The sequence below is a fragment of the Nanorana parkeri genome, unplaced genomic scaffold (assembly GCF_000935625.1).
Source record: "Nanorana parkeri isolate BGI_ZX_2015 unplaced genomic scaffold, ASM93562v1 scaffold434, whole genome shotgun sequence".
Taxonomy (NCBI): domain Eukaryota; kingdom Metazoa; phylum Chordata; class Amphibia; order Anura; family Dicroglossidae; genus Nanorana; species Nanorana parkeri.
The window spans coordinates 973,735-1,001,721 of NW_017306702.1; the positions used below are offsets into that span (position 1 = coordinate 973,735).

General features: G+C 41.3%; 1 protein-coding gene across 3 annotated transcripts in view; it reads left to right on the top strand.

Moving 5' to 3' along the window:
• Window positions 1-27,987, top strand: part of FNDC3A (fibronectin type III domain containing 3A) — a 185,162-nt gene that overhangs the window by 133,328 nt on the left and 23,847 nt on the right. For all 3 annotated transcript variants that reach the window (XM_018560141.1, XM_018560142.1, XM_018560143.1), the window contains 7 exons: window positions 5,368-5,525; window positions 11,601-11,660; window positions 16,757-16,895; window positions 21,240-21,293; window positions 22,674-22,798; window positions 22,908-23,082; window positions 27,491-27,577. In XM_018560141.1, coding sequence (XP_018415643.1) covers window positions 5,368-5,525; window positions 11,601-11,660; window positions 16,757-16,895; window positions 21,240-21,293; window positions 22,674-22,798; window positions 22,908-23,082; window positions 27,491-27,577 — 798 coding nt within the window. The remainder of the gene's footprint in view (window positions 1-5,367; window positions 5,526-11,600; window positions 11,661-16,756; window positions 16,896-21,239; window positions 21,294-22,673; window positions 22,799-22,907; window positions 23,083-27,490; window positions 27,578-27,987) is intronic.

Genomic DNA, 27,987 nt, shown 5'->3' on the forward strand with positions numbered 1-27,987 from the left:
CAGAAGCACCATTTTTAAAAAGTTACAGTCACCCTCTCACTACTGGGATAAAGGTAAAACAAAAAACATCCAGATAAAAGAGAAGTTATATACCCTTTTTCACCGTGAATAAGACCTACCCCGAAAGTAAGACCTAGTACTATTTTTGGGAATTGCTAAAATATAAGACCTACACCAAAAATAAGACCTAGTTGTGACCATTCCCAGGGCCAGTGGTGGAATAAGGGGGAACTTGAAGAGCCGCGGGAGAGAATCAGCTGTGCCAACGAAGCCAGCTCTAGAGGAACAGAGGTGGTAGCGGAGGGAGCAGAGCCGCATAAGCCGATGCTTCCACTATAGTGCCTTCAACAGGCGGAGTGATACCAAATGCACTCCGCCTGTGAGGAATCAATAGTGAAAGAGTGTTTCGCTCATTCTGGCCAGTGGTTGATTACCAAATTGCTCTTGGAAAGGTACGGCACCCTTGATCACCCTATTCTTAACTTTGCCATTTTGGATTATTTAATTTGGATTTGCGTTAACTTTGGATTGTTGTACATTAAAAAAAAAAAAAAAATAAGACCTACCCCGAAAATAATACCTAGTGTGTTTTTTTTTTAGCCCCAAAAAATATAAGACAGTGTCTTATTTTCGGGGAAACACGGTACTTACATTTCCAGTGGCCTGTGTGTTCAAATTCCACCATGCTGCTGATCTCTGGCACGATCTCCGGGTGTGTGTTGAATAGCTGCTTTGCCTGTCTCTTGTTGTGGATTGACACACATAGAAGTGTTAGATACCAGCAGCGGCGGAGATTAGCAATGCTGCTGAGTTTTTACAAACGGGTCACAGGATGGGTAAGTAAGCTTCTTTTACAGCCTGACTTTATTTTCTTTGTATTCTTTAGTGACAGAGTCACTATAAGGCCTGGTTCACACCTGGGCGTTTTACAGCGCGTTCCTACGCGCTGTAAAATGCTCAACATGTGAAAATCAATAATTGCCTATGGGCATGGTTCCCACCTGGGTGTTTTACAGCGCGTAGGAACGCGCTGAAAAACACCCTACGCCCAAAGAAGTACAGGAGCGTCTTTGGGGCGTATTTGCAACGCGTATCCATTAGGATACAGCCGGATAGCCCTCGTAAGCGCGCGTTTGTCGCTTGTTTCTTTTACCGCAAATCGCTGTAAAAACACGCGGCAAACGCACATATTCCGTACGCCCAGGTGTGAACCCAGCCTAACTCTGACTGATAACAAATATTTGCAATCAGCACATCACATTCATGTAGATCTAAAAAGAAAACACCTGTTGAAAGACTGCAGTCATGTACTAGACTATACAGTGTAGTACATCATTCTTTCTCTTGTTTAAGCTTTGAAAGACAAGTAGATAACATCTGAAATCATAATGTGATGAATAATTAATAGCATGGCTAGACTGAATTTAATGTGTGTTTTGTCAATGATCAAATCTTAGAAAACATTGCAGCCTTAGAATTAGTGCCAGTGCCAAAGTACTGATCAACAAAAACACCCTGAAATAATATTTGGAATGCTCCTTTAATGCAGACAATCGCAGGTTAATTAGGAAAATGTGCGCAGCACTGAGAAGCGATTTGAAGGTATTTTGATTTTTCTTAATGTAACTAGGTGGAGGATATGGCAAGCAAAACCCACTTGTGTAAGGAATCTCACTGGTATATTCTTACAGGTGGCAGAAAACACAATTGGAGTTGTTACCCATTGCAACAAATGTGATGTATTGCTTTAATTTTTTTAAATGCAAATGAGAAATGACAACTGGAATCTGTTTAGTTGCTATTGGCAACACCTCCAAGTTTTCTATTATTTACTTTTATTTCCTTATTTAATTATTAGTAGCTGGCTCTCTGATCAAAGGGATCTGAAATTCGTCTTATATTATTGTTGAAGAAAGGCAATATTCTTCTTTTTTTTTTTTTCTAGACATTAAAGTAACTGTAATACATGCAACTTTCTGTTTTGGTTTGAAGAGCCTGGGGTCTAGTAAATTTCTTTATTTAAGAAATTCTCCTAGATTGCTTTGGTAATAGCCCAAACCACATGCAATATCGTCAGTTATATGAAAGGATTTTAGAGATAAAAGCCTGAGAAACTGGGTGACAGAATCTTAGAACACTGAACATTTTCAGCGATCATTTGGCAACTGGACTTATTAAGACCAGCTCATTACTCCAGCTACTATTTTGTCCCTGAGTACAGCTATTTATTAGTGTTAAAACCAGATATATTGAAATATGTATGTGTGAACCTTAAATGATGATTGATTTTCTATATTTTAATCTATCCAAGTTTAGAGATCCAGTTTTGACTGGTGCTGCTGATTTTTAGTTTACAATTGGTAATCAATCAGTAAGCTGACAGGCAGACCTAAGTATGTTGAAACAGTTGTTGGGAATGGATGAAAGAAGACTTGGCCTTTAAAATGGGTTTGAAGAATAAAACACATTACTCAGGACATAGACTATGATGCCCAACATGGGATAGAAGGAGAACACATTAGTCAGTTACTAAGCGTATGGCACTCCCTTATGCTAATCAGAAAGACTTTTAAGGTAAACATCACATAGGTTATTTTAAAGTAAAAGCATTATTAAAAGGATGGGGGATGATCCTTCAGGGGTCACTCACACACTCACACACACACACACTTTCACACTACAGATCCACAGACACGCCCACACTCACATTGAATAGACAGACACCTGTTAGGACTATTTTTACTTACTAACTAAAGACACGTTTCTTAAGCATCTTATAGATTTCTGCTGTAAGATATACTATATTTTGTAATCATCAAGCATCTTATAGACTCATTCTGTAAGATATACCATATCCTGTAATATTTTGTAACTTTAAATTAAACACATTCTGAACTTTATGCAACAACGGAAACAATCATCTATTATTGAACTTTTCCACCCTATGCTTAGAGAAAAGGAATATGACATAAAAAAATCATATTTCGTGTCATTTTCTTACAATTAGAGAAAGTTCTCCTCCAGGTCTGGTCCTCTGCTGATTGAGAGGAGGCAGTGGGTGGGTGCAATAGCCAGCCTCCTATTGGCTATTGCAATTGAACTAGCCAATAGCATCCCCTGCTATGCTTCCCCTGCTATCTGCTGTTTTTTTGCATTCTGAAGGCCGCCAGAATACCCGAACAGAGCCAGCAGCTCATTGGCTGCCGGCTATGTTGCTACATAGTTTTTCCGGCTCCTTCAATCAGCTGATCAAGGGATGCCGACCAGACAGCGGCAGCGACTGTGCAAAATTTGTCCGGTTCCTCAAGAACTGGCTGAAATTCGCACAGTGTGTATTATCGGTAATTTGGGGAATATCGTCCCCAATTATCGGTAGACCCCCTAGTAGACAGGTTTCTGGCTCAGGAGTGAGCTGAATGCAGTATACTTACAGGTGCTTCTGAGATGCTTTGACTTTCATTTAAAGTGCATCTGAAGCCAAAACTAGTTTTGGATAGGGTGGTGAAGAACACCTGTCAGGTTTATTTTCGCTGTCTGTGTTTTCATTAGGAGATTCACCATCTCCATTTCTCCTGTTATTGCTAAAAGTGAAAAAAAATTACTTTTTTGGGGGGTCATCATCAGCAAATCTGGTTACCCTGCTGACCAACCGGTGTTTCTCTCATTTTGGAGGCATTTGCTCTCACTTTCTGATGTGACTGTTGGACAGGAAGTGAAGAGAGCTCTCACCAGTAGGGCACAGAGGACCAAAATAGATAAATACTATTTAACTGCTTCAGGCTGCTTTTGCACTCATATTGGCACATATAGGAAAATAAAAGCAGGTCAGACAAAAGCTGGTGTGCATCTTCCCAAATGCTTTGTAGATACTGGAAATAATTGCTGAAAGCCTGTGACATCACGTTCAGCGTTGTGCTATGATCACCTTCAAGTACTTCTGAACTGGTGAAGATGGTTAAGGCAAATGATACTCTAGCAGCACAGATTCTGGGTGCTCCCACTACTGTAATAGCAGTTAAGACAATGTCGGGTTAAAACAAGAATTTATGGGAAGTGGATCCACCTTTTTTTTTTTAAACACTTTTCAACTGCTGCTAAAATGTCTAGTAACTACTTGGTAAAGGCCAAGTCTACCTTTTAGAACCATATTCAGGGGAATCATGGTCACATTGCCACCCACATCTCGCAGGGTTTTTCTCCCTGCAGGCTGCTGCTAATTTTTTTTTTTTAATCTGACGTGGCTCCATCCATACAGCCACATCATCTATTCAGAGATCTTTTGCAGGATCTGTGAATGGAAAAACTACAAGTCCCATTAGAGGGCAGAGGGACTTGTAGTTATTAATGACATATAAGTGCGGTGACATCACCGCACTTGTCCATTCATTCTTCCTCCCATCCATGTTGCTAAATGTCCTTACCTTGGTACAGACGGACACTGGATGGAAAAGTCTGCAAGAGCATTGCACCTGTGATCCAATGATCGTGGTTGCAAAGCTTTATTGTCTCTTAACCCCTTCATGACTGAGCTAGTTTTCAGTTTCTGTTCATAAATGACTGACACACTTTTTACATTTTTGCTGTGTGATTCTTCCACAGCAGTAATAAAAATTAAAAAATAAATGCACATTTTTTATTTTCTGAATATGTGTGCATTTATTAAAAGGTGGAATTTATCTTTAACCATTTGCTTTATTTTCATTTAGGGCAATTGGAGTGCATTATAAGTGGTTGTGATCGGCTGACGTTAACTGAATGTTGCAAGAGACATTTTAGCAACCGCCTGATTTTGTGAAAAGGCCATGTCGGTTGTCTCCTTGTGCAGCACATTTGCAGTGACTCATCAATGTGACATCACTTCCATTAGAGGGAAGATTTATAGACTCTCTTCAGCTGTCCGTTAATGCTTGACGTTTCTGAACTTTACATGCGGCATATTTTACTGACGATGTAAAAAATCATTCAGCTGTATACTTAGATACGTGGTAAATGCTCGCAATGAGCATTAGTACGTATGATGCTAGAGTAGTGAGCATGATGGAATGTCAGTGCTGAATGAAGATGAGCAGTTTTAAACAGAACAAAGCTGCTCCCACATCTCCTCTTTCAACGTCACCTTACATACAGACTTCTGTGTTCCATGTAGTGCTGACATAGCCCTGGAGCAAGAAAGGGTTCATATACGTTAAGTAAGTGTGTAATTCTGTAAAACGGTTTTTACATTCATATATGTTAGGAAGAGTGTTTATTCCCATATATTATTTTAATTATTGTCATTGTACATGTATAGTAGGGATGTCACATTCTGGAATAATGCCTCAATCAAATCTATGTTCTGTCTAAACTTGTGTGTACACATCCTTGTAGGTGTCTGACATTCAAGCACGATCTGTGATACTGACCTGGTCACCGCCTTCCAGTTTGATCAGTGAAGAGAGTGATAGTACAAACAACCCTGAGCTTTATACATATGAAATATTGTTATCCAACAGTGGAAAGGATGAAAAATTCAAGGTGGCATATAGGTAGGTGCAGAAAAAATATTTGCTTGTGGAAAGTGTGTGATGTATATGCGTGTGTACTTTTTTTTTTTTCCAAAGCATGCTTTAAACCTATGCTTTACCTAATGTAGAGAAAATTAAATGGTTCACTTTAAGAGGAACACCTCAAGCTGCTTATACTCTCCTTGTTTCACCCCCATAGCTGCTCCTTTCAGCTGGAGGTAATGATAGTTAAAGCCTTGTAGGCATTCTGGCAGCTTCCTAGGTGCCTAAGCCTCCAGTCACCATTACTACTGCTATCACATGGAAATAGTATTGTCACATGCTTCCTCATTTTCAGTCACTGGGTGTTTTTTGGGGGGCTCCCAGTGGTAAGACAAAGAACTGACGATGTAATGGTCGACTGAGTATGTTCTGCATGTGGGGCTACTCTTAAAGTGAACTTACTTTGCCCTGCGTAGGAGAAGCACAAGTTCACCTAAAAGTAGGACCTTGCAGTCAGATGCAGGTTTCCCTTAAATCATGTGTTTACTGTAAGTTACTTACAAGAAGGGTTGAACCACTAAGCATATACTGCTTTGATACTGTGTAAGTTATAGCTTGAGCTACTGAGCTGTATGAACTGGTGTTTTGCAGCAGGTAGTAATCGGTCATAAAAGGCCATGTGAATAGAAGCCTAAAGCTCCACGGCTGGATGAAAGATTACATAATTTGTGTGTAATATTTCATGTTTATTGAAGATAAAATTAGAAATGTTTTTAAAATGTCTATTTCTCTATCGTCCATTGAGGGACACAGTTCTAAAGAATTGATATGTAGGGTTATTCTGCTGCCACCAGGAGAAATTGACAAAAAAAATAAAAAAAAACTGCCATTTTAAGGACATAAACCCTCACACCTGCCAGTTTCACTTACTGTAGTGTCCTCAAGAGAATGGTGTTTACTTCTCTTCTGCTTTATTATTTTATTTTGTTTCTTCATTGATGATTCTACTACCAAGAGCTGCTTGTTGATTTATCTCCAGCTAGCCGACAAAACGGAGAGATTCATGCCGGATATGTTAAATCCTGGAAGTTTCTCTACTCGTGAATAAGGTCATTTCTAGTCTTGGTACCTAGGCTTCATCCTGTGGTGGTCATTAAGCAAGTGGTTTATTGTCTCAGTACTTTGGCTTCATCCTGTGATGGTTATGAAGTATGTTGTTTTTGGTCTCCGTTCTCATGCTCCATCCAGCGGTGGTCCTGTGTTCCTGTTTTCATCATATAGCAGTCAGGTCAATATTACCTGGCGATTCCTGTTATGTCAGGAACAGGGCCATGGAGGTGTGAATAAAAATTTTTTTTTTTCTAATGTTTTATAAGGTTGGTTGGTTCTCCTTTTTTTTTGTTTGTTTTTTAGTTTACTTTGGCTGTGTGCTTTTAGACTCCTATTTGGCTAAATGCTTCTATGTGGAGTTCAATGTATTTTTATATAAATTTCCTGCCATCTCTAAGAGACTAAAGGTGCCCATACACTGCTCGATTCTCGTACGAGAATCGCGGGAAATCCCGCGATCGTACGAGAATCGAGCAGTGTGAACGGAGACGTGCAACCGTTTCTACTGTACGGTCGCACGTCTTCCGTCGAACCAGCATGTTCGAAAACCAGCCGGGAATCGTACGATTCTCGGCTGGTTAGAACGGTGCTCGGAAGACAAATGCCGAACGGGCCGGTGTGCGCACGCGCACACTGCCCGTTCAGCATTGCGGTCATCGGAAGCCCGCCCCTCAGGGGGGCGGGCTTGCGATGATCGAGAGTGCGATCTGCCTGTCCAAGATAGGCAGATCGTACGTTTTTTTAATCCCTGTACAACCATCGCAAGACTAAGGTCTTGCGATGGTTGTAGAGTGTATGGCCACCTTAAGACTCTGATTTCACGATGCACTTGTTTTTATCTACTTTGCAGGTGCTGTCCATTTTTCTGGTTTCCTCAACACAGTTTAGTGCATTTCTATCAGCAGTGAAAGTTGGATTGGGAGGTTTCATCTTCCTTTTTTTTCTTATTTACCCTCCATTTTATGGCCGAGAAAAATGTATATCAAAGCGCTAAAGGTGTAACAAATAAGAAACTTAGTATAACCAAGTGATATAATGAACTTTTAGGTTTAGGGGGTCTAGCCCTAAAACAAGTGATATCTTACATAGAATCATAAAAAATATATATAAAATAAAAATAAAGTTAATAATACAATAGTGCTGTGGAAAAAACAGAAATGATTGGGACAATAAAAAATTCCAACCACTGTGTAAAGACCTCGAATAGGTCACAATATATAAACGATCCGTGCAAAAAATATATTAAAAAATTGGAATAAATTGGTCAACGAAAAATAAACGTAAAAAACGTGTACAAAGGAAATTGTTAATGATATATATTGATGGTGGTATATATTTCGTGGCGGTGGTCCGACAGCCCCCTTGGGTGGGTACTCACCAAATGGAGTTGGATCGAAGGCTTTTAGTTAGTGACACTTGAGCCTGCAATCGTGCTTTCAAGCTTGGACCCAGTTGTTTTTACTCTCAGTCCCTGCAAGGTGAGTGTTTGGTTTTTCTCCCTTGTAGCGCTGGCTGTATCCCAGAAGTAAAGCTGAATCGTCTATTTCTCACCCTCCATTTTATGCCCCTTGTTGGGGAGAACAGAGATACTTTGTATTTCACACACTGGCCACATTTCCCTCCTCCTTCTTTTCCTTGGATACTGGGACAGAACACGAAGGAATTCCAATCTTTCTCGTTGCTCCAGATTGGCCTAGCAGGGTGTGATATGCCGATTTGGTTCATCTGTTGCAGATGATCCCTGTCTTTTTCCAGATTGGCCAGATGTGTTATCTCAGGGCTCAATCTTCCGCCCTGCTTCTCAGTCGCTGTTTTTAACGGCCTGGCTGTTGAAATCCAAGTGTTGAAAGACAAAGGAATTCCAGATTCTGTTATTCCGACTATACTTAGGGCTTGTAGATATTTTACTCGTAAGATTTGTCACTGTACATGGAAGGTTTATTTTCATTGATGTGATTCCCTGGGGGTTTTCCATATTGAGACTTTTGTGTTTACGTCAGCTTGGGGTAGATCAGTGTTAAGCTCCAAGTACCATAAAGGTATAAGGTATCTGCCTTGTTGGTCATTTTATAACGTCCTATTGCTTCTATTTCCTAGATTCTTACCTTTATTCAGAGAGTTCCATGTGTGGCTCTTCCTGTTAGGTCTCCTCTTCTTCCATGGGATTTGAGCTTTGTTTTATCTGTTCTACAAAAAACCTCCTTTTGAACATATCTGAGTAATGTCTTTGTCTGTTATTCAAAACTGTTGCTTTTCTTGTGTCCATTACCTTGGCTAGAAGGGTTTCCCAGTTGTCGGCTTTGTTTTGTGGAAACCCCTATTTGGGAAGGACAAGGTTGTTTTATGACTGCAGGTTTCCCTTTTACCCAAGGTGGTTTCTGCCTTCCTTTTAAATGAAGACATTGTTTTACCTTCAATTTGTCCAGCTCCTGCTCATCCTAAGGAAATTTCTCTTCATTGTTTGGATGTTTTGCGGGCTGTTGGCGCTTCCTTTAGACAGTTGGATTCTTTATTTGTTCTACCTGAAGGTCCTAGAAAAGATTATTCAGCTTCTAGATCCACTATTTCTGCGTACTTACTTGGACATTCCAACATGACAATGATCCTAAACAGTCATTGGCTACAGCAGAATAAAGTGGAGGTTCTGGAGTGGCCATCTCAGTTTTTTGACCTCAATATCATTGAGCCACTCTGGGGAGATCTCAAACGTTCAGTTCATGCAAGACAGCCCAAGAATTTACAGGACCTGGATGCTTTTTGCCAGGAAGAATGGCAAGCTTTACCATCTGAGAAGATAAAGAGCCTCAGCCACGCATACCACAAAAGACTTCAAGCTGTCATTGATGTTAAAGGGGGCAACACGCCGTATTAAGAACTGGGGTATGTAAACTTTTGATCAGGGTAATTTGGGTAGTTTCTGTTGTCATTATGATTGGAAAAGAGTAAACACAGTTGATTGATAATAAATGGCTTCAGCCAAATACTACCCATGACTGACAGGTTTTCGTGTTATCATTCATATTCTCGAAAAAATGGCCAGGAAATCATAAATTCTGCCAGGGTATGTAAACTTATGAGCACAAGTGTATGTTCTTAAAGGGGCATGCAATGTATTTTTCTGCCTGGTTTCCATTTCTCCTAGAGGCAGCAGCATAAACTTATGTCTCGGAATTCTTCAGGGTTGTGTTGTCCCCCAATGGACTCCGAGAAAATAATTTTACATGAAAAACAAAATCCTATTTGTTAAGACCCGACAATAAAAAGAAAAAATAAAGTTAATAAATGTCCAGTTTATACATTCCCTTTAATTTAGTAAATTAGCAGAGGATGACGAGTAGAGCTGTTTTTTTTTTCCCTTTTAGAAAGCCTGTCCTATTTTGCCAGGAAAGCACCCTGTAATCAAGGTTTAGTAAATAAAGATTTTACAAATAAAGAAATGATATAACCCTCTAATAATCTCATTATAAAATTGTAAAAAAGACCAAATTCATTATACCGGCTGTATAGCTGCAACTTTGTTTTAGAATGGTAGCCCTAAACAAATGGAGCAAAACAGCAGGTAACACATCTGCTCCTCATCCATTTCTGTTTTTTTGTTTTTTTTTCACATGTTGAGCACACAGGGGCTGCTGACACCTAAACATTGCATAGATTATTTTTTTTCTATTTATTGTGTCAGTTATCAGTTTTGCAATAGAGCTGTCACTGTGACAACAGCACAAGTCCAAACCGTAGAATCCCATGAGCAACAATTTTGCCCCAGGCTTTGCACAAACCCTTCTTATTCCTATACGGCGATCTATTTTTCTTTCCCTACAGATATGTAATTCATTTCAACCAGTTTTGTGATGCACACACCTGTGACATTACAGCAATGTAGCAATATGCTGCATAATACATGTGTTGAAAAATAGAAGTGTCTATTATGACTCCCCTGTTGACTTGTTCAGCTTCCTGTTTTTTTTATTGTACATTGGATTAGCGGCATCCAGTCAGTAAGCAGGTCCAGGACAAGTACTTGTTCTGCAGACTGTAATATATTTGTACAAATATTTAAGGATGGAGGTTTTAATTTCTGAATGTCCCATGTGAATTCCAAAAGACATTTGTGCATTGTCATCTAACGCCTATGTAATTTGATGCTCATGAATTAGCCATACCGTGGTTTAGCGGTCAGCGACACAAGGGTCAAGAGTTAACGTCCTACCAGTCTCTCTGTGCTTACCCTTTGTATGTTCTTACCTATGTTTGCAAGTGCAGGTTCAGGTACATGTTTTTACAGAACATTCCCCTAGCCCCCAAATAATACAGTATATGTCTCCAATCTCTTCATCTTCCCCCAAAGAGCCGCACTGCCGATGCATATGCTATAATCTCCTATAGACTTGAATGGAGACATACATGTATAGAAGGAGTTATGTCCCATGAGGAACAGGGGCTGGCAAGATTTTTGTAATAACATTAACTTGTACTTTTAGGGCTTGTTCACACCGAATGCTGTGCGTTCCAGCGCGGTAGCTGCTGGAACGCTCCGCAATCCCTCACAAAACTTCCCCCTGTGTTCTGGGGCGGGAGGGGGCGTGGCAGTGCATTGAATTCAATTGCACCGCTTCCACGGCCCATCTCCCGAACGTGGCAAAACTTTGCCTGCGTTCCGTTCCACTGCAGAACGGAACGCAGGCAAAGTTTTGAATTCAATGCACCGCCACGCCCCCTCCCGCCCAGAACACAAGGGGAAGTTTTGTGAGCCATTGCGGTGCGTTCCAGGAGCTACCGCTCTGGAACGCACCACATTCGGTGTGAACAAGCCTTTAAGCAACCGATTTGTGAACTGGAGGTAGTGATTTTGTTATTATAGTGGTGGGAAGGGGTTTTAGTGGTCTATGCAGTGCATAAAGTGTTCCATTTACTGATGCTATGTCAATTAATACATTAATATAACTGCATAATATGAATGTGTTTTTGTTTCATTCATTGGCTAAATAATGTTTGTATTCCTTTCAGTGGAGTGAAGACCAGTGTTACAGTGGATGATCTGAGGCCTGCAACAGATTACCACGCCAGGTCAGTTGCCTGTCTTCTATGTCTTCAACTATATTGGTGTAGGCTGCAAAGGAAAACTAGTGACTCATACTGCACATGGTATTCTGCTTTGTAAATGTTCCTTCTGCGGTCCATTTTATGTAAGAGTAATATGAGAGCTTTGCCACTAGGTGGTAGTTTAATACCTACATATATACACGACCCAACAAACGATGTCTGAAGGCACTGTACATAACCCTTCTGAGACCAGAATGTATTTTATGTTTCAGCTCCGCATCAGTTTCACCGTTAACGTTTTTTTCTTTATGACATCCATCTTAATCTATGTAAATGTTTTTTTGTAACAATGGAAAAGCAATGGGAAATTTTAACATCAGGCATTCCTTTCTAACTTTCAACTTAAAATGACAGCTACAATCTGGTGGTTTTGAGTGTTGCACTTCCTTTGGTAGCCATCTTCTGGGAAGATATAAATATATTAATCTCTCCAGTAACATGCCTCATCTTTACTTTGTAATTAGTTTAAAATCTTCCCTCCTATTCTCCTATTTGTACTCATAGACAGGGTTCTTGTGCGCTGAACTTCCTGTGCTCTCTGCCTATGCTGCACTCTCATCGGTTACATTATTCCCAACTGTCTCTAAAGACTACAGAACATACCTCATCTCTATGTAATGGAGAAAGTGAGAGGTAGAGGTGATATGCTGACCTGTGCTAGAGTGACAACTCTGCTCCAGTATGGTACATTTTGTCACCCTGGAACAGGATATGTGTTACTGGAAGGATCAACAGGTGAAAATAAATACAATTCAAAAAGCTAGGGCAGTCACCACATCTAAGGGCTGGAAAGCTGCAATATATTACATTTTTGTTCTTGGGTTTAGATACTTTTTAAGCATTGACAGATTTTTGTGGTTTGCTCAGTAAGCCGCTGACAGCAGCTAGCTCTGTTATCCACTGCCTCTGAGAAAATAGACTTTAGAAGCTCTTCAAACACTTCTCGAATGCTAAGCATGTGTTAAGAAACTGTCAGGAGCCGATCCAATTGACTTCCATTACATTCGATTGCTTGCAGCATCCAAGTCCAAGCACAGTGATATGAAGCAGCACAAGTACTTGACTCAAACACCAATGTGTACTAAAAGCATGTTCGCTTTGTAAAAATATGCAAAGCCCTTGGAAAGAGTCTTAAATGCTTGTGAATGGGTCTGTACTGGGAAGACTGTACATGCCCATGATTACATGATCATAAAACACATGTAAAAAAATGTAGCCTGTGCTACACTGTAAGAGAAAATGTAGTGTTGAGCCTTGTAAATGATCAAATGTAGATGAGGGGTATGAAATATAGGGCTGTGAGCCCATTCACACCACATCCAGATCATCACCAGACCAGATTGTTTCCGGACCCAAAATGTATCCTAATGTATGCCTATGCTATTTCTGGCCTCTGTTCACACCAGTGCAGTCTGTTCCAGGCCAGAAAAATACTGCATGTCTCATTTTGTATGATCTGGAATGCACTGGAACGAAGGAAACGCATCAAAACCACATACAAACGCATTGGAACGCACCTGAAAGCCCATCCAGAACGGCAAAATCGCAATGCATTGCGTTCCAGATCTGGTCCGGAAAATGGTGTGAACCTGTCCTGAAAGTAGAGTTTTAATGAAAGCGCTCGCCTATAATGCTGCCTATGGTAGTTTCCCATTCTCTGTTTTCTGTAACATGCTATTATTAGTTCCCTTTCTATGTTGTTTTCATCTTCTTTGCATGATAAAAGCATCCCACAGCCTGTGACTAATTCCGCCTACACCCCGAACTCCTGTGTCGTTCAGCGCCTCCAGACATGATATTAATACCCTGTTATTGCTGACACCTGAATTGATTGTCCTAACATAACCCACTCTCTGTGCTGGAGACCCCACATCCGTTACCAGATACTTGAGAATTCAAAGGGAGTAATTGCTGGTTTTCTAGATTGATTTCACTCGAAAACAAAATGAAACATTTTTTTGGGGGGCAAATATTAAAGCAAAACTCCAGCCTTCCCTTCAGTCTTACAGTCCTACCGGCTCCTCTCCTGGACTGAAATTGCTTACTCAGATTTCACTGCACACTGCAAGCTTCTCTCACTGTGCACTAGATGCTGCAACCATTCATTGTGTAGAGTGTGACGATATGGTCATCAGTTTATGGGTTATATGTGTATTGGTGTTGGGTTATGTTTAAGAATGTTATACTGTGTAACCTGTTTATCAGAAGACTGTCAGCACCACCCCTCGCTAGCTCCCTTTGTACTCCAAGGAGCTCAGGGCAATGACATTATCCTGCGTCTGGCCACACTCCTGCTATGGCTGTTTGGAGCTCTGTAGCAGGTGGACCCCTGTGGGGTTGTGCAGTCAGAATGTCTAGGGAGGGCAGGGTGGATGTGATGGGATTATAATCTGATCACTTTCTGTATAAAAGGTTGCGCAGTTTCTCAATAAATCAGAGTTTGTTTCACCCTACACTTGGTCCCGACTATCAGTTGGGGAAACTGGGAGCTAAAGATCAGCGGGTTGCAATATCTCCTGAGCAAGGAAGAATACAGCGGCAGACATACTCATCCTGAGTACTGAGCACACCCTATTTCCTGTCTGGAGGACATCCAGCATCATCTAGCCATTCCTCCCCAGCCCCTTCATTCATTAGATTTTAGTCTTTTCAGTCATAAAGGTTTAACATCACATATGGGTGTTACCTCAGGAGGTTTGCATGCAAATGCAGCCTGCCTAGGAACACCCACTCTTCCAGAATGATATATACCAATCAAATCATTGTGATTATTGTATAACTCCTCCCAAGAACCAACCCACATGCATCAGGCCTGAGGGCTCTTCAGAGGAGTACTGAGGCAGGGTACTGTGAAGTTTTTAAGGATGCTATATATACAGCACAATGCTGGCTCTTTTTCACCAGCAATCTCCCTGCACTGCATCGAGAAGCACAGAGATTCAGTGATGACATCACTGGATGTAAAATAAGCTTATGTGCCTCCTTTTGGTGTGATGAATATACATTGAAATTGGCTTTTTTAAATCTGTTATTTAACAGGTGCAAAAAATAACTGTTCTCCATAAATCCAGAGGGCAGTAACTTTCTGTGCTGCACTAAAATCTCAAGCAGTGTTATCAGCCCTGCCTGGGCCTCTTCTCTGGACTATAGAGCACCTCTCACCTCTCCATAACAAAGGGGAATGTATTCTGTGGTCCACAGAGGTGAACTGGGAGTCGAGAACAGGAGTGCTTAGCCTAGGGGAACAATGCTGCTCCTCGGACAGGATCACCAGGTGAAAGCAAAGAAACAATTAGAGCTTGGGGAAAAAAAGTGCAGTCATTACACCTAAGGACTAGTAAACTGCAAAATATTAAATTCGTGTTCTTGGGTTTAGATGTATGTTAAAGGGCAATTTTGCATTTGAAACAATAGAAAAGAAAAAAGCGCCAAGGGCAATCACTCCTCAGAGGCATGTGGTGATGGGCATGCTGCAGAATGCTGCCCCACTGCAGCCAGGGGGACTGTGAAATCTGGAAAGAAAGCACAAAAACGGCGCCTTTCCAGGTGCAGGTAAATTTTATTCAGATAGTCATATCAATGAAAAAAGGTACTCGCAAACGTAATTAGGATAAAAGCCATAGGATGATGGGTGAATGGCAGGCAAGTGGAGATCAACAGAGTAGTTCCAATGTGCAAGCATACAGATCTGCGTTGATGTTCTGACCAAGGGGGCGTGTCCCGTAAACTTTTTGTGCTTTCTTGGCAATTTGCATTTAACTTAACAAAATATTAGATTTTTGCTACTTTGTAGATCTAATATATTTTTAAATGCACTGTAAGTAAACAAAGTAAATATTCACATGAGATGCCTATTGTCCAAAATCTGCCATTTCTGTGCAGTGCAATGTACAAACTTTGGAAGCATTTGTCATGCTGTTCTGAAGCAGAAAATCTGCATTTATTGGGCCGCAATAGATGCATGGAGAAAGTTACTTAAAGGAGAACTATGGGGGTCAGTGTTTTTCCCCATAGTTCTCCTTAGGGTAACGGGAGGACACAAACTAGCGTCCTCCCGTTACCCTAAGCTCAGTATACCGCGAGCTGCAGCTCGCGGTATACTGAGACGCCGCACCTGGAGCGGATCCCGACGTAGATGACGGGATCCGCCCAGCTGCGTGAGTGACAGCTGGCTCTGCCTATCTAGAGGCAGAGCCAGCTGTACCCGCCCCCTCCCCCGTCCGTTCCGCCAGTCAGCGCTGGCAGATCGGAGCGGGGAGAGGGGAATCCAGCCCCTCTCCTGTCAACGGCAGAGAGCCGTGACAGGATCGAGAGGTGAGGGAACCCGCTATGTGTTCTCTCACCTCCCGATCTACAGAGCCGACCTGTGACAGTCTCATTGTCACAGGTCGGCTTAGAAATCACTCATGTCATAGTTCTCCTTTAAAGGAGAACTATGGTGTAAGTGTTTTTCCCCATAGTTCTCCTCAGGGTCACGGGAGGACATAAACTAGCATCCTCCCATGACCCAAAGCTCAGTAAATATATTGCGCTACAGCTCGCAGTATACTGAGACCGCCGCAGCCGGGACGGATCCTGACATTACTGTCGAGATCCACCCAGCTGCGTGATTGACAGTTGGCTCTGCCTATCTAGAGGCACAGCCAGCTGTACCCGCCCCCTCCCCCATTCGTTCCTCCAGTCAGCGTTGGAGGATCGAAAAGGGGAGAGGGGAATCCCTGCAGGGAGCCGTGAGTGACAGTCACGGATCTCTGCAGGGATAGATCGAGAGGTGAGCGAACGCCGGTATGTGTTCGCTCACTTTCCAATCTATTGAGCCGACGTGTGACAGCCTCATTGTCACACGTCGGCTCGAACTATGAGGCTGAGTGAAAATCACTCAACTCTTAATATACTGTATGTAATCATTATCATGCTTCTGTCAGATTTGATATGAAAATGTCCTCAAATTAATATTGATTAGTATCTGGAATTGAAAATCTATAAATCAGTACTTTTACAGATCTCTTGTCTCTGTGTTTATTTACTGTTATATTTCTGTTTTATTTATCCACTTGTAGAGTTCAAGCAGAACTGAATTCTGTTAAAGGGAACCCTTCCGAGGCTGTAAGTTTTACCACAATGAGCTGCGAGCCGGACACCCCAAACCCTCCAAGAATCACAAACCGGACCAAAAATTCACTTTCCCTCCAATGGAAGGTGAGTTATATGTTACGAATGAGATTGGAATGTCAGTTAATATAAACTGCTCAAAAAAAGTAATGGAACACTTTGAAATCACATCAGATCTCAAGGGGGGAAAATATCATGCTGGATATCTACTGTATACTGGACTGGGTAATGTGTTAGGAACGAAAGGATGCCACATCGTTTAATGCATATGAAAAATGATCAACCTACAGAGGGCTGAATTCAAAGACACCCCAAAAATCAAAGTGAACAAATGATGCAGCAGGCTAGTCCATTGTGCTGAAATTTCATTGCAGCAACTCAAAATGGTACTCGTTAGTTTGTATGGTCCCCACTTGCTTGTATGGATGCCTGACAATGTTGGGGCATGCGCCTAATAAGACAGATGGTGTCCTGGGGTATCTCCTCCCAGATCTGGACCAGGGCATCACTGAACTCCTGAACAGACTGAGGTGCAACCTGGCTGCGTCAGATGGACCGAGACTTAATGGCCCAGAGGTGTTCTATTGGACTCGGGTCAGGCGAGTATGGGGGGCCATTCAATGGTAACAATTCCTTCATCCTCAAGGAACTGGCTGCATACTCTCGCCACATGAGGCCGGGCATTGTCGTGCACCAGGAGGAATCTAGGACCCACTGCACCAGCGTAGGGTCTGACAATGGGTCCAAGGATTTCATCCCGATACCTAATATTAGTCAGAATGCCATTGTCTAGCCTGTAGAGGTCTGTGCTTCCCTCAAAGGAGCAGATACCGGTCCTCCTGATGGGTTAAGGACCTTCTATGGCCCTGTCTAGCTCTCCTAGACTAACTGCCTGTGTTCTGGAATCTCCACCATGCTCTTGAGACTGCTGGGAGACGCAGCAAACCTTCTGGCATTAGCACGTATTGATGTGCCATCCTGGAGGAGTTGGCATGCCTGTGCAACCTCTATAGCAGTGTTTTTCAACCACTGTGCCGCGGCACACTAGATGATTCTTCATTGTCCAATGAGCAAATCTTGGGTCAAGTTGGTGCCAAACTGTAACATTTAACTGCAGTGTAAAAAGATCACACAGCTGGTCATGCTGTCATTTTTAGGGCTTGTTCACACCAGCCTGTATGGTAAAAGGACCTGTAGTCCGCTGTCTGCCGGCAGTGGGGGCTGTGCCTTGTGTTACAAAACAAGGCACTCTTAAACTTTTTCCTTTAATTGTGTTTTAAACTTTGATTTGTCAACGTGACTTTTCATTCAGTTGCATGCAACAATTGTTTTCTATATACCCTTGCGGTGACTGACATTGATCAGGTGCTGAAAAATGCCAGTTGCTTTATTTGGTGTGAATGAGCCTTTAAAAAATCTCAGTTCAGTCCTAAAGACTGTTGCCATGGAACTGGAGATCCCTGATTGTTTAATACCCTTCATATAATAACCCAGAGAGTCCTCCTCCTTTCTTTAGCTCCTGTATTAGGCTGCCCGTACGATCCCGGGATCGTACGATAATCCTAAAGTGTATGGGTAGCGTGCGACCGCATATACTGTAAGGTCGCACGATTTTCGTCTTACGAGCACGCTAGAAAACCTGCAGAATCGTAGGATTTTCGGCGGGTTGGTAGCGCGATCGCAAGACGAAAGCCACACGGCCCGAGGTGCGCAGGCGCACACTGCCCGCTCACCATTGCAATCATCTGTAAGCCCTCCCCTCAGCAGGGAAGACATGCGATGATCGCAAGTACTATCTGCCTGTCCAAGTTGGGCAGGCCATACGAACTTTTATTCACCTTACAACCATCGCACAACGTAAGTCGTGCGATGGTTGTAAGGTGTATGGCCACCTTTAGGTAGTTCATTTATAACTTGTACAATCCGTGTCACCTGAAATGTGGCATTGGGCACAGCCGTAAAATAATGTTTCCAAAGAAATAAAAATAAATAAATAATGATACGGTGCTGTAACAATTGTAGTCCCTCCATCTTACTAATCTGATGAGGCCAAATCCGTTAAGGGATTTGCATTGTCCTTTGAAATTCCGCATAACATTTATCTGTTTTATTGTTATTGCCGCCATCATTAATCAGCAAGACACATTTGATCTCACCCTCCAAAGCTAATTATATTTTTGCTTTGCTTGATTTCAAACAATTAATCAAGTTGGTGGACAGTGCGTGATATAACCGATTACTTTGTTCTACTGATTGAACATATTGAAAGTAAATGAGAACGGCGATATCAGGCACGGAGTGGTGGAAATGGCACCTGTTCCCTCGGTCAGTTGGTGTTTGGAAAGTGGAAGCAGTCCTTCCTGCTACTTCCATTGAACACATTCATTCACAAGTAAATAATCTCTCGCATTTCTAGCAGCAATTCACTGCCCATACAATTAATGTACCACTTGTCAGGAAACCCCCGGCTGCCTACTGATAATCCAGTCTTTTCTTTTCACACGTACTCTTCACTGGAAGAGTGATGCCAGGCAACATGTTTAAACAGTCTGCTCCATCTGTTTTGTTTTGCTGCAATTAGGCGACGTGCTATTTTCTGATCTGTAAATCATAACACGGTCGTTATCAGTGTAAGCAAAAGCGTCAATGTTGCCATATTGTGCTTCTGACTTCCCAACTTTATACAATTCTAAACCAACTCTCACACTTACTGTATTATCCTGTTTGAGATTGATTAAGACTAGGGTCAGACAAATCATTCCTGATGTTTAACCCCTTCATGACTGAGCTTTTTTTCAGTTTCTTTTCTTTAATGACTGACGCATTTTTTACATTTTTGCTGTGGGATTCATCCACGACAGTAATATCATTTTTTTACTGGGTGCACCCACACATATATTGTTTTTTAGAGAACAGATAGGGCTATATATTTATAGCACATATGTGTGCCTAATGCTTCACTTAGGATGAATAAAATATGAAAAATATGGGGAAAAAACGTAAAGAAAACACTTTTTTTTCCCCAGTTTTGATTATTATTTTTTAGAAAAGTAGCACAGCTAAAAAATTGCATTAAAATAAATTAATTTATTTGTCCTTCATTTGGAAACACCTCACATGCCTAGGATTTCAGAACATTTTCTGTACTTCTCAGCCTAAAACTAAAAGCCAACATATTTTGTTTTTTTTTCTCTAAAAGCCAAAAGTATCACAGTGACAGCAACATACTTTGAACATCGTCATCATGAGCGGTTAAATTAAAATAAATTAACCCCTTAGGGTGAAAAATAAGTCTGCATTTTTATTGTGAGCGGTTAATATTTATTAAAATCATATATACATTTTCATTTTCTCTCTCCTTTCTTTCTCTCCCTAATTTTTTTTTTTACACTTATTTTACATATTTTAAATTATTTCAAGCATTTATTGTGAACAGATCTCACTATGACTGCTTAATAATTTCATTAAATCATTTTGGTTATTAGGCTGCTCCAAACTTAGGAACAGCCAATAATAACCTTAGTGACACTGATCCTTACATGCTAATCCTGCAGCATTCCAGGATCAGATGTTTCAAAAGGCTTCTGATCATTCCCGGAACGTTCAGAAGGCTGAAACGATGTTTTAGCAAAAAAACATGTTGCTAAAACATTTAGCAAAAAGTCGGTATGCATCGGGGCTTCCTAATTCCAATCTGTACCAGCTGTCAAACAGTGACAGCAAGTGCGGTGAATACTGCACTGCTATCACTGTCAGACACCCGATTCCTAAAATGGATCAGGCCTCAATACTGAGGCATCCATTAACCTCCCTGGCAGTCTGATTATGCAGTATTTTTGCATGCCAAAGCGGTACATTGTACAATGTTTTTCATGGAAATTTGTTGTTTTATATTGTAGGCCTGTAATTCTTAGTAAATCTTAGGAATAACTCACCTAAATCTGTCCAAACAAGAGTCTAGGAGACATCCCGGATATGATAAAGTTTGAAACACGAAATTAAAAAATGATAATATAATAAATAATTATAAGAATAAGCAAGCAGCCCATTGACATGGCGGGACAACTGATAGGTACATACAGTACTTATTCAAGGCCAATGATTGACCATTGAAGAAAGGATAAGAATCACGGCTTAGCAGTTGTATCCCCTACATTTCTGTCCTAAATTGGTTCCTTTTTAGTCAGCTTTGCCTGATACTCAAAAAAGCCAAACAGATGTGTCCTGTATTCTTCCAGTCATTATCTGACATGTATTCTTCTGTACGCTGGTTGATGACCAGTGGGAAATAATTTCAACACTTATCACACCCGTGCTGAGCTTGGAATTATGCAGAACTCAGACCTGGCATCCCTCAAGCCCTTCTTATGATTGATTATTTCGTCTATTATCTTTTTTTCTGTATAACCTATATGATGTTTCTATTTCTAGCTATCATGTGACAATGGTTCTAAGATACACAGTTATCTTCTAGAGTGGGATGAGGTAAGTTAAAGATATATTTTGTTTTTATTTTGTAAATCTTTCTTTACTATCTAATATCTATACCAAACCATTAACTTACAGTAACACTGTGACTTATTTGGCTTGAAGCAGATGAAACCCATTAATGCACTTGTGTGGTCCCCCTTCCTTTCCCCCAGCCTCTAATTTAGTGATCTTCATCTACCAAAATGCCCAACTCATGTGCCATGCTCAGAGCAGTCCTGGCCACAAAGAATAATGGCAGCACCCATCTTTACCTCAGCACATGCAATGGGCAAAGTGCCATTATTTTCTGTAGCCAAGTCGTATTTATGTATGTATGTATGTATGTATGTATGTATCAGACTTTAAGAAGAAAAAAAAGTAGTGGTCATATTGTAAACGCTCTGCTGTACCCAGACATGTCGGCTAGTGAAAAGAGATGTTTTCTGCTATAGTTTGGCAGTTTTATGAGCTTTATTGAGGCTCAAGACCAGTATACATGCTTCAAATTTCGGCTGGTTCTTCTTCAAAATTTGATGTGTGTGAGTGTCACTGTCGCCATCTTTATGACCGGCATCCCTTCATCAGCTGATCTAAGGAGCATATTGGAAAGTAGTCGGCCGAACAGAGCTAGCAGCCAATGGGATGCCAGCTCTGTTCAGGTATTATGACAGCAGCTGGCGGCCACTGTCAGAATACAAAAGAAACAGCAGGGATTACTTGATCAACAATTGTAAGAGTTGATGGTGGAATCTGTTCTATTTTCTTCATTCAGCTGGCATAGAAGTATATATAACCGGCTCAAGAGTGGCAGAGCTGTTTGCTCTTAAGTTTTTTAAGGTGCACTTACCCTTTAACAAAGGGATAATTGCTTTTTCTGCCTGCCCCTTTCTATATCCTCCATCTCTTAGGAGGGACTATTTCAGATGAACCTGTCACCTAGGGAAATTCCAATCTCAGAAACCTCTGATGTAAGCAGCTATATAGCTTGTGACCTAGTTCTGAAAAACTGAAACAGGGCCTAGTTTACTTAATAGCGAGTGATATTGTTCCATAACTAGTATAGATCACTTAGTTATGATGCCCTCTACTAGGGGCCGGCAAACTCTGGCCCTTCTGCTATGATGAAACTGCAAATCCCATCATGCATCTGCCTCTTGGAGTCATGCCTGTGGCTGTCGGAGTCTTGCAACGCCTTCGGGGATTTGTAGTTGCACTAGAGCTGGAGGGCCAGTGTTTTCCTACCCCTGCCCTATACCCTTTATACACCATTACATCCCATATTTTACATTTGAGTTGAGGTAAAAAAAATGTTTAGACTTAATTTACAAAAGAAATAATTATATTCTTGTTATTGTATTAGATTGCAATGAACTAATATCACTTTTTATCCCTTAGGGAAAGGGGTGCCAAGAGTTTTCCCAGTGCTACTATGGACTACAGAAGCAGTTTAGGGTAACTAAGCTGTCACCAGCAATGGGGTATACTTTCAGGCTTGCAGCAAAAAATGACATGGGCATGAGGTATGATACCTTCTCCATTTTTAGGTTTTCATTTTATTTTGTGCACCTAGCTCTACTCTTTTTTTCCTTTCTGGTTTTACGTGACCATTTCATTCTCGTTTTTCCTCAGTGGTTTCAGCGAAGAAGTGTTATTCCACACCTCAGGCAGTGCTCCCACCGTGCCAGCAAGTCCTACCCTTATTAAAGCTGGAATTAGTTGGTTGTCTGTACAATGGACTAAACCCTCAGGTACACCGTCCGATGAAGGAATTTCTTATATTTTGGAAATGGAAGACGAAACCTCGGTATGTGCAGTAAACAAATTCATACATCCTGTTCGGTAATTGATTACTTTTCCTATCTCATCTTACTAATTCCGCTTAGGGGTACTAATGTACAGTTTGACAAAACGTTTGTAGACGTCTAACCACCACACCTTAACTGGAAGGGTAAAAATTGTGTGGACACCCCTCCAAATTGTTAAGTTCAGGGGTTTCTAGTTTAGGGTGCAGATAATGCTTTAGTACAGAAGAAGATGTTTTAGACATATTTGTGAGCGAAGGGAAGACCTTTTACTTTTCCAGCATGACTCTGCCCCCCCTGCACAAAGTCAGCTCCTTAAAGTGACATTAAACCTTCCTTCCCCCCCCCGCCGCCCCCAGCTGCAAGGGGCATAACTAGAAATCACAGGGCCCCATACAAAATTTTGCTATGGGGCCCTGTGATTTCTAGTTACCCCTCTGCATCAAACCCACTGTTTTCCCACCAATGCTGCTGTAAGGATTTACCTTAAGGACCAGTTCACACCGATTGCGGTGCGTTCCAGAGCGGTAGCTGCTGTAACGCACAATAATCGCACAATAAACTCCCCCCGTTATGACAGTTCGATTGGATGTATTGCAAAACATTGCCTGCGTTCCGGTCCAGTGCGAACGCAAAAAAATGCTGCATGCTGGGGGAGTTTAATGTGCGATTACTGTGTGTTCCAGCAGCTACCGATTTGGAACGCACCGCAATTGGTGTGAACTGGCCCTAAGTGATGCCTTTTGATCCGATCATCATCTTCCTTCCAGTAGTTTTCAGCAGTCCCTCCAGTGCAGACTGCTTTTTTTTCCTGTCCGACAGAGTCTATCTGGCATGCACATTCACGGCTGCGTGTACTGACTTTCACTGTAGCTCTCCTCCTCTCCCCTCCGGTGATAGGGACTGCGCATGCGCCCGCACACATCCTCCTGCACGCTTAGTTCTACAGCCAGGTGCGAGCAGCGCAGAGGTATGTTTTTACCTAGTTGGTAACTTTTTAATTTTTTTTCAATGTTTTTGTATATATCTACTGCTTTCTAGCAGTAGATATATGTAAAACAAAACGAGACTTTAATACCACTTTAAAGACATTGAAAAGTTGTGAAGAAACCCGAGTGGCCTGCACAGAACATTGACCACAGCTCTACTGAATAACTTTGGGATGAATTGAAAGTAAGGTCTTCTCATCCAACTTCAGTACATGACCTCACAAATGCTTCCTTGGCTGAATGGGCACAATTTCTAACAGACACACTCCAAAATCTTGCGGAAAGTCTTCCCAGAACATTGGAGGCTGTTTATAACCCTTATATCATATTTCAATCCAAAAACGAATACGTAATATATTGCATCTTTCCAGTCCTTCAATGTGGTGACTGCATTCGTTTTCTTTTTTTTCAGTTTTTTTCTTTTTTTCCACCTGATAATACTTTGAAAAACACATTGTCCTTTTATGTCTCTGCTTTTTCCCCACTGTATCTATGGGGGGGGGGGGTCAGCTATGGGGATCACGCAAGCTGGACATCAAACATGCATGTCTTTGTTCGTGTTTATTACATGGTGGATTGTAGTTTACACAATGAAGATAAGATTCAGTGAGGGGAATTTATCAAAACTTGAGCAGCTGTGCATGGCAACCAATCAGCTTCTCTCTTCAGTTTGTAGTATATATTTGTTCCAAATATATGCTACAAGTACCATAATTTTGGTATTACAGGGCCTTTGCTTTCAGAAAATATATGTTTTGGGGTGTAAATGTGTGATCATGTTGAAAAATGTGCATCTATTTTGTGGGCGCAAAATGAAAAAAACAAAATAAAGTGCCACAATCATTAAACATAATAGAAAATGTGTATAACGTTACTCTGTGCATTTCAGCAGGTTAAACACTTTTACTGGTGACAAAGTAGCTATTGCATTGGTGGCCGGTCTGGCATGTAAACAAACTCCTGGCTGCTATAGTATCTGCTGGCGTTTGTTTTCATTTTTTCTCCTGGGTGCCTGTCATGTTTTAGGGCTAGTTCACACCAGCCACAGTGCGTTCCAGCCCAATTGGGGCTGGAACACACAGGATCGCATTCCAGCTGGCTCACTTTGTTGTGGGGTCGGAGGGTCGTGGCGGTGCATTGAAGTGCATGGCACCGCAGCCACGCTCTCTGGCCTCAATGCGATCGGCCGCACATTAGTGCCTGCGGTCCAGTCAGAAATAATGCTGTGAGCACTATTTCCTCTCCCGTCCATTGAAGGACACAGGGCAACAGATCGTAGATCCTGAATGTAGGGTATATCGCCACCTGCAGGAGTAGGATGCTAGGCACATAACAAAAGAAAAACAAAGCCTAGGGGCGGCCCCTGCTGGTGGCCAAACCCCCCACCTGCTGACATTTTTCTTCAAGCAAGTGCAAGTGTCACCAGGACGACACGCTGGATGTTTGTAGATCCTTGTAGTCTCCTGCGTGACCGACATAGCTGGTGCAGCTTTTGTTCCAGTTTGGAAGCACCATATCTGGATGTCTGTGTGATAGGGTTACTTCTAATGCTCTATTAGTCTAGGTGATTCATATAGTGTTTTTAAGTGAGAGACAGCAGCTGCCTGAGCTAGATGAGATTCAGAGACTAGGAGTTCCTTTGAGCCAACCCCAGAGCATAGGGACACAGCTGTCCATCCATATAACATAAAGAAGTCTCATAGAACCATACTGTCTCCTTTGGCCCCTGGAATGCATGTTGTGCATTACTCTATAATGCTTTTAAAGAAAGATTTGTGTACTGAAATGGGCATATGTGGTAAAATGTGTAAGCATTTTGTATTCAATACTGTTCGGTAACAGGTATAATATTTGAAAAGAACCACAGAGTAACTGATTGCATAGGTCATACGCCCCTTTTAAGTTAGCATTTAGCAGAAGCACCTTTGACAGCAATTACAGCCTTGAGTGTGTATGGATGGTTCTCGCAAAGATTTTCTTAATTAGACCAATTTTCCCCATTGCTCTTTGCAAAACTATCACAGTTCTATCAAGATGTATGGGGATTGTGAATGAGCAGCCTCATTTGTCCAGCCACAAATTCTCTGCCAGAGTGAGATCTGGACTCTGACTTGACCATTCCAGGACATTAACATTGTTTTTTTCAGCCATTCTGAGTAGTTTTGGCTCCATGCTTGATGTCATATTGATGAGTGTTTATGATCATGTGTAGTGTTTTGTGTACTCAAACAATATACATATATATTTAGGTTGCAGTTATTCATACTTGTGTTGAAGCTTGATTTAAAGCAATCTCTATAACGTCAGCTAACTCTTTGTCCTCCTTTTGTACAAGAACTTGGTATTTGTAAGTGTGTAGCGCTAAAGAGTGGAGTTAGGGCAGCTGGACTCAAGGACCTCTATCTTCTATATGCTAAAGATATTGTTTGAGCCCAGTTGGCCGGTGTTAGGTGGTGGTAAGAATTTGAGATTAAATGTGTTTCTTGTAGAAAGAAAATAAATGACAATAATAATCACAAGTACTGTACACATATGCGGTATATTATTCTAGATGTGCATACAATAATATATTTCTTGCTACTTCTGGTTTCTTGCCTACTTTTGTTTATTTTATATTATAAATATTGTATAGAATTAATCCAGAAATATGTTGATTTGACAGAATCTTGTCTTGAGAGAGATACTTGGTAGCTGTTGCTGACCACCTTATGTTAAAGAGCAACTCATTCTGGATAGAGTGGAGACCTGTCAGGTGTTTATTGCTGTCTGTGTCCCCGTCATGGAGATTCACCCTCTGTTTGTCCTTGTGACCATTATCAGTGAAAGTGAAATAAAATCCCAAATTTTGGGTTGTCATCAGAACAGGAATCTTCCAATGGGGATAGTTGTTCTGCTGGCCCTGCTGACCACCAGGGATTTCTCTCTCTTTGAAAACCACAACAGGAAAAGAAAGGAAATTCCTCCAAAAAGGAAATGAAGATAAACCTCTCCAATGGGACACATATGGCAAAAAAACAGTGTTATAATCCTCAGTTACTCAATCCAGAACTGGCTTCAGTTCTACTTTAAGGCCATTTTCCTGGCTGTCAGAATGACTGCCAGTCAGTTAGCATTTTCATAGTGTGGTCAGCATTGGCAACCACCTAGTTTCCTTCTGAGACATTTTCTTTTAATTGGCTGAATTTGATTTTGTGGCATGCAGTCAGCAGTAGAAAAAATACTAGGATGAATAACGGTAAAGCTGTGTAACTCATTCCATTAAAGTATTGCATAAAATGCAGTGAATGTGAACATTTTAATCTGATTGGTTGACATTGTTCTTTAGTGTTGGTTTCCAGCAGTCGTTGTATTGTAATTAATATAAAGCCACATGTTTTGTGAATGGATAAACCATCATTTTAACGTTTTTGTATTTTCACAGGGCTATGGCTTTAAGCCAAAGTATAATGGAGATGACCTCACATTCACAGTGAAGAACCTGAGGCGCAGCACAAAATACAAGTTCAGGGTTAGTACATTTATTTTACTTACAAGCACTAAACACTTGAGGGGCCTTTTGGAGAATAAAAATGGTCATTTAGCTACCTTGTACACATATACTAGATTATAAATGTCATGTATCTATTCTAGTAGCTCTCACTGATATGAGAGTGAACTGAAGAACTGTATATATTGTAAGGCAGTGTAACCAAACTTCAGCCCTCTTGCTGTGGTGAAACTACAATTACCTTCATGCATCTGCCTCTGGAAGTCATGGCTGTGCCAGTCAAGAGTTGCAATCCCTAATGGGGTTTGCGTTTTGACCACAGCTGGGGGGCTGGAGTTTGGCTACCCCTGGTTTAGGGTATATGCACAAAGGAGGTATTACTTATGCTTTGCTCCAGCACAGGTTCTTAAAAATCCTGTGATCCAAGGCTC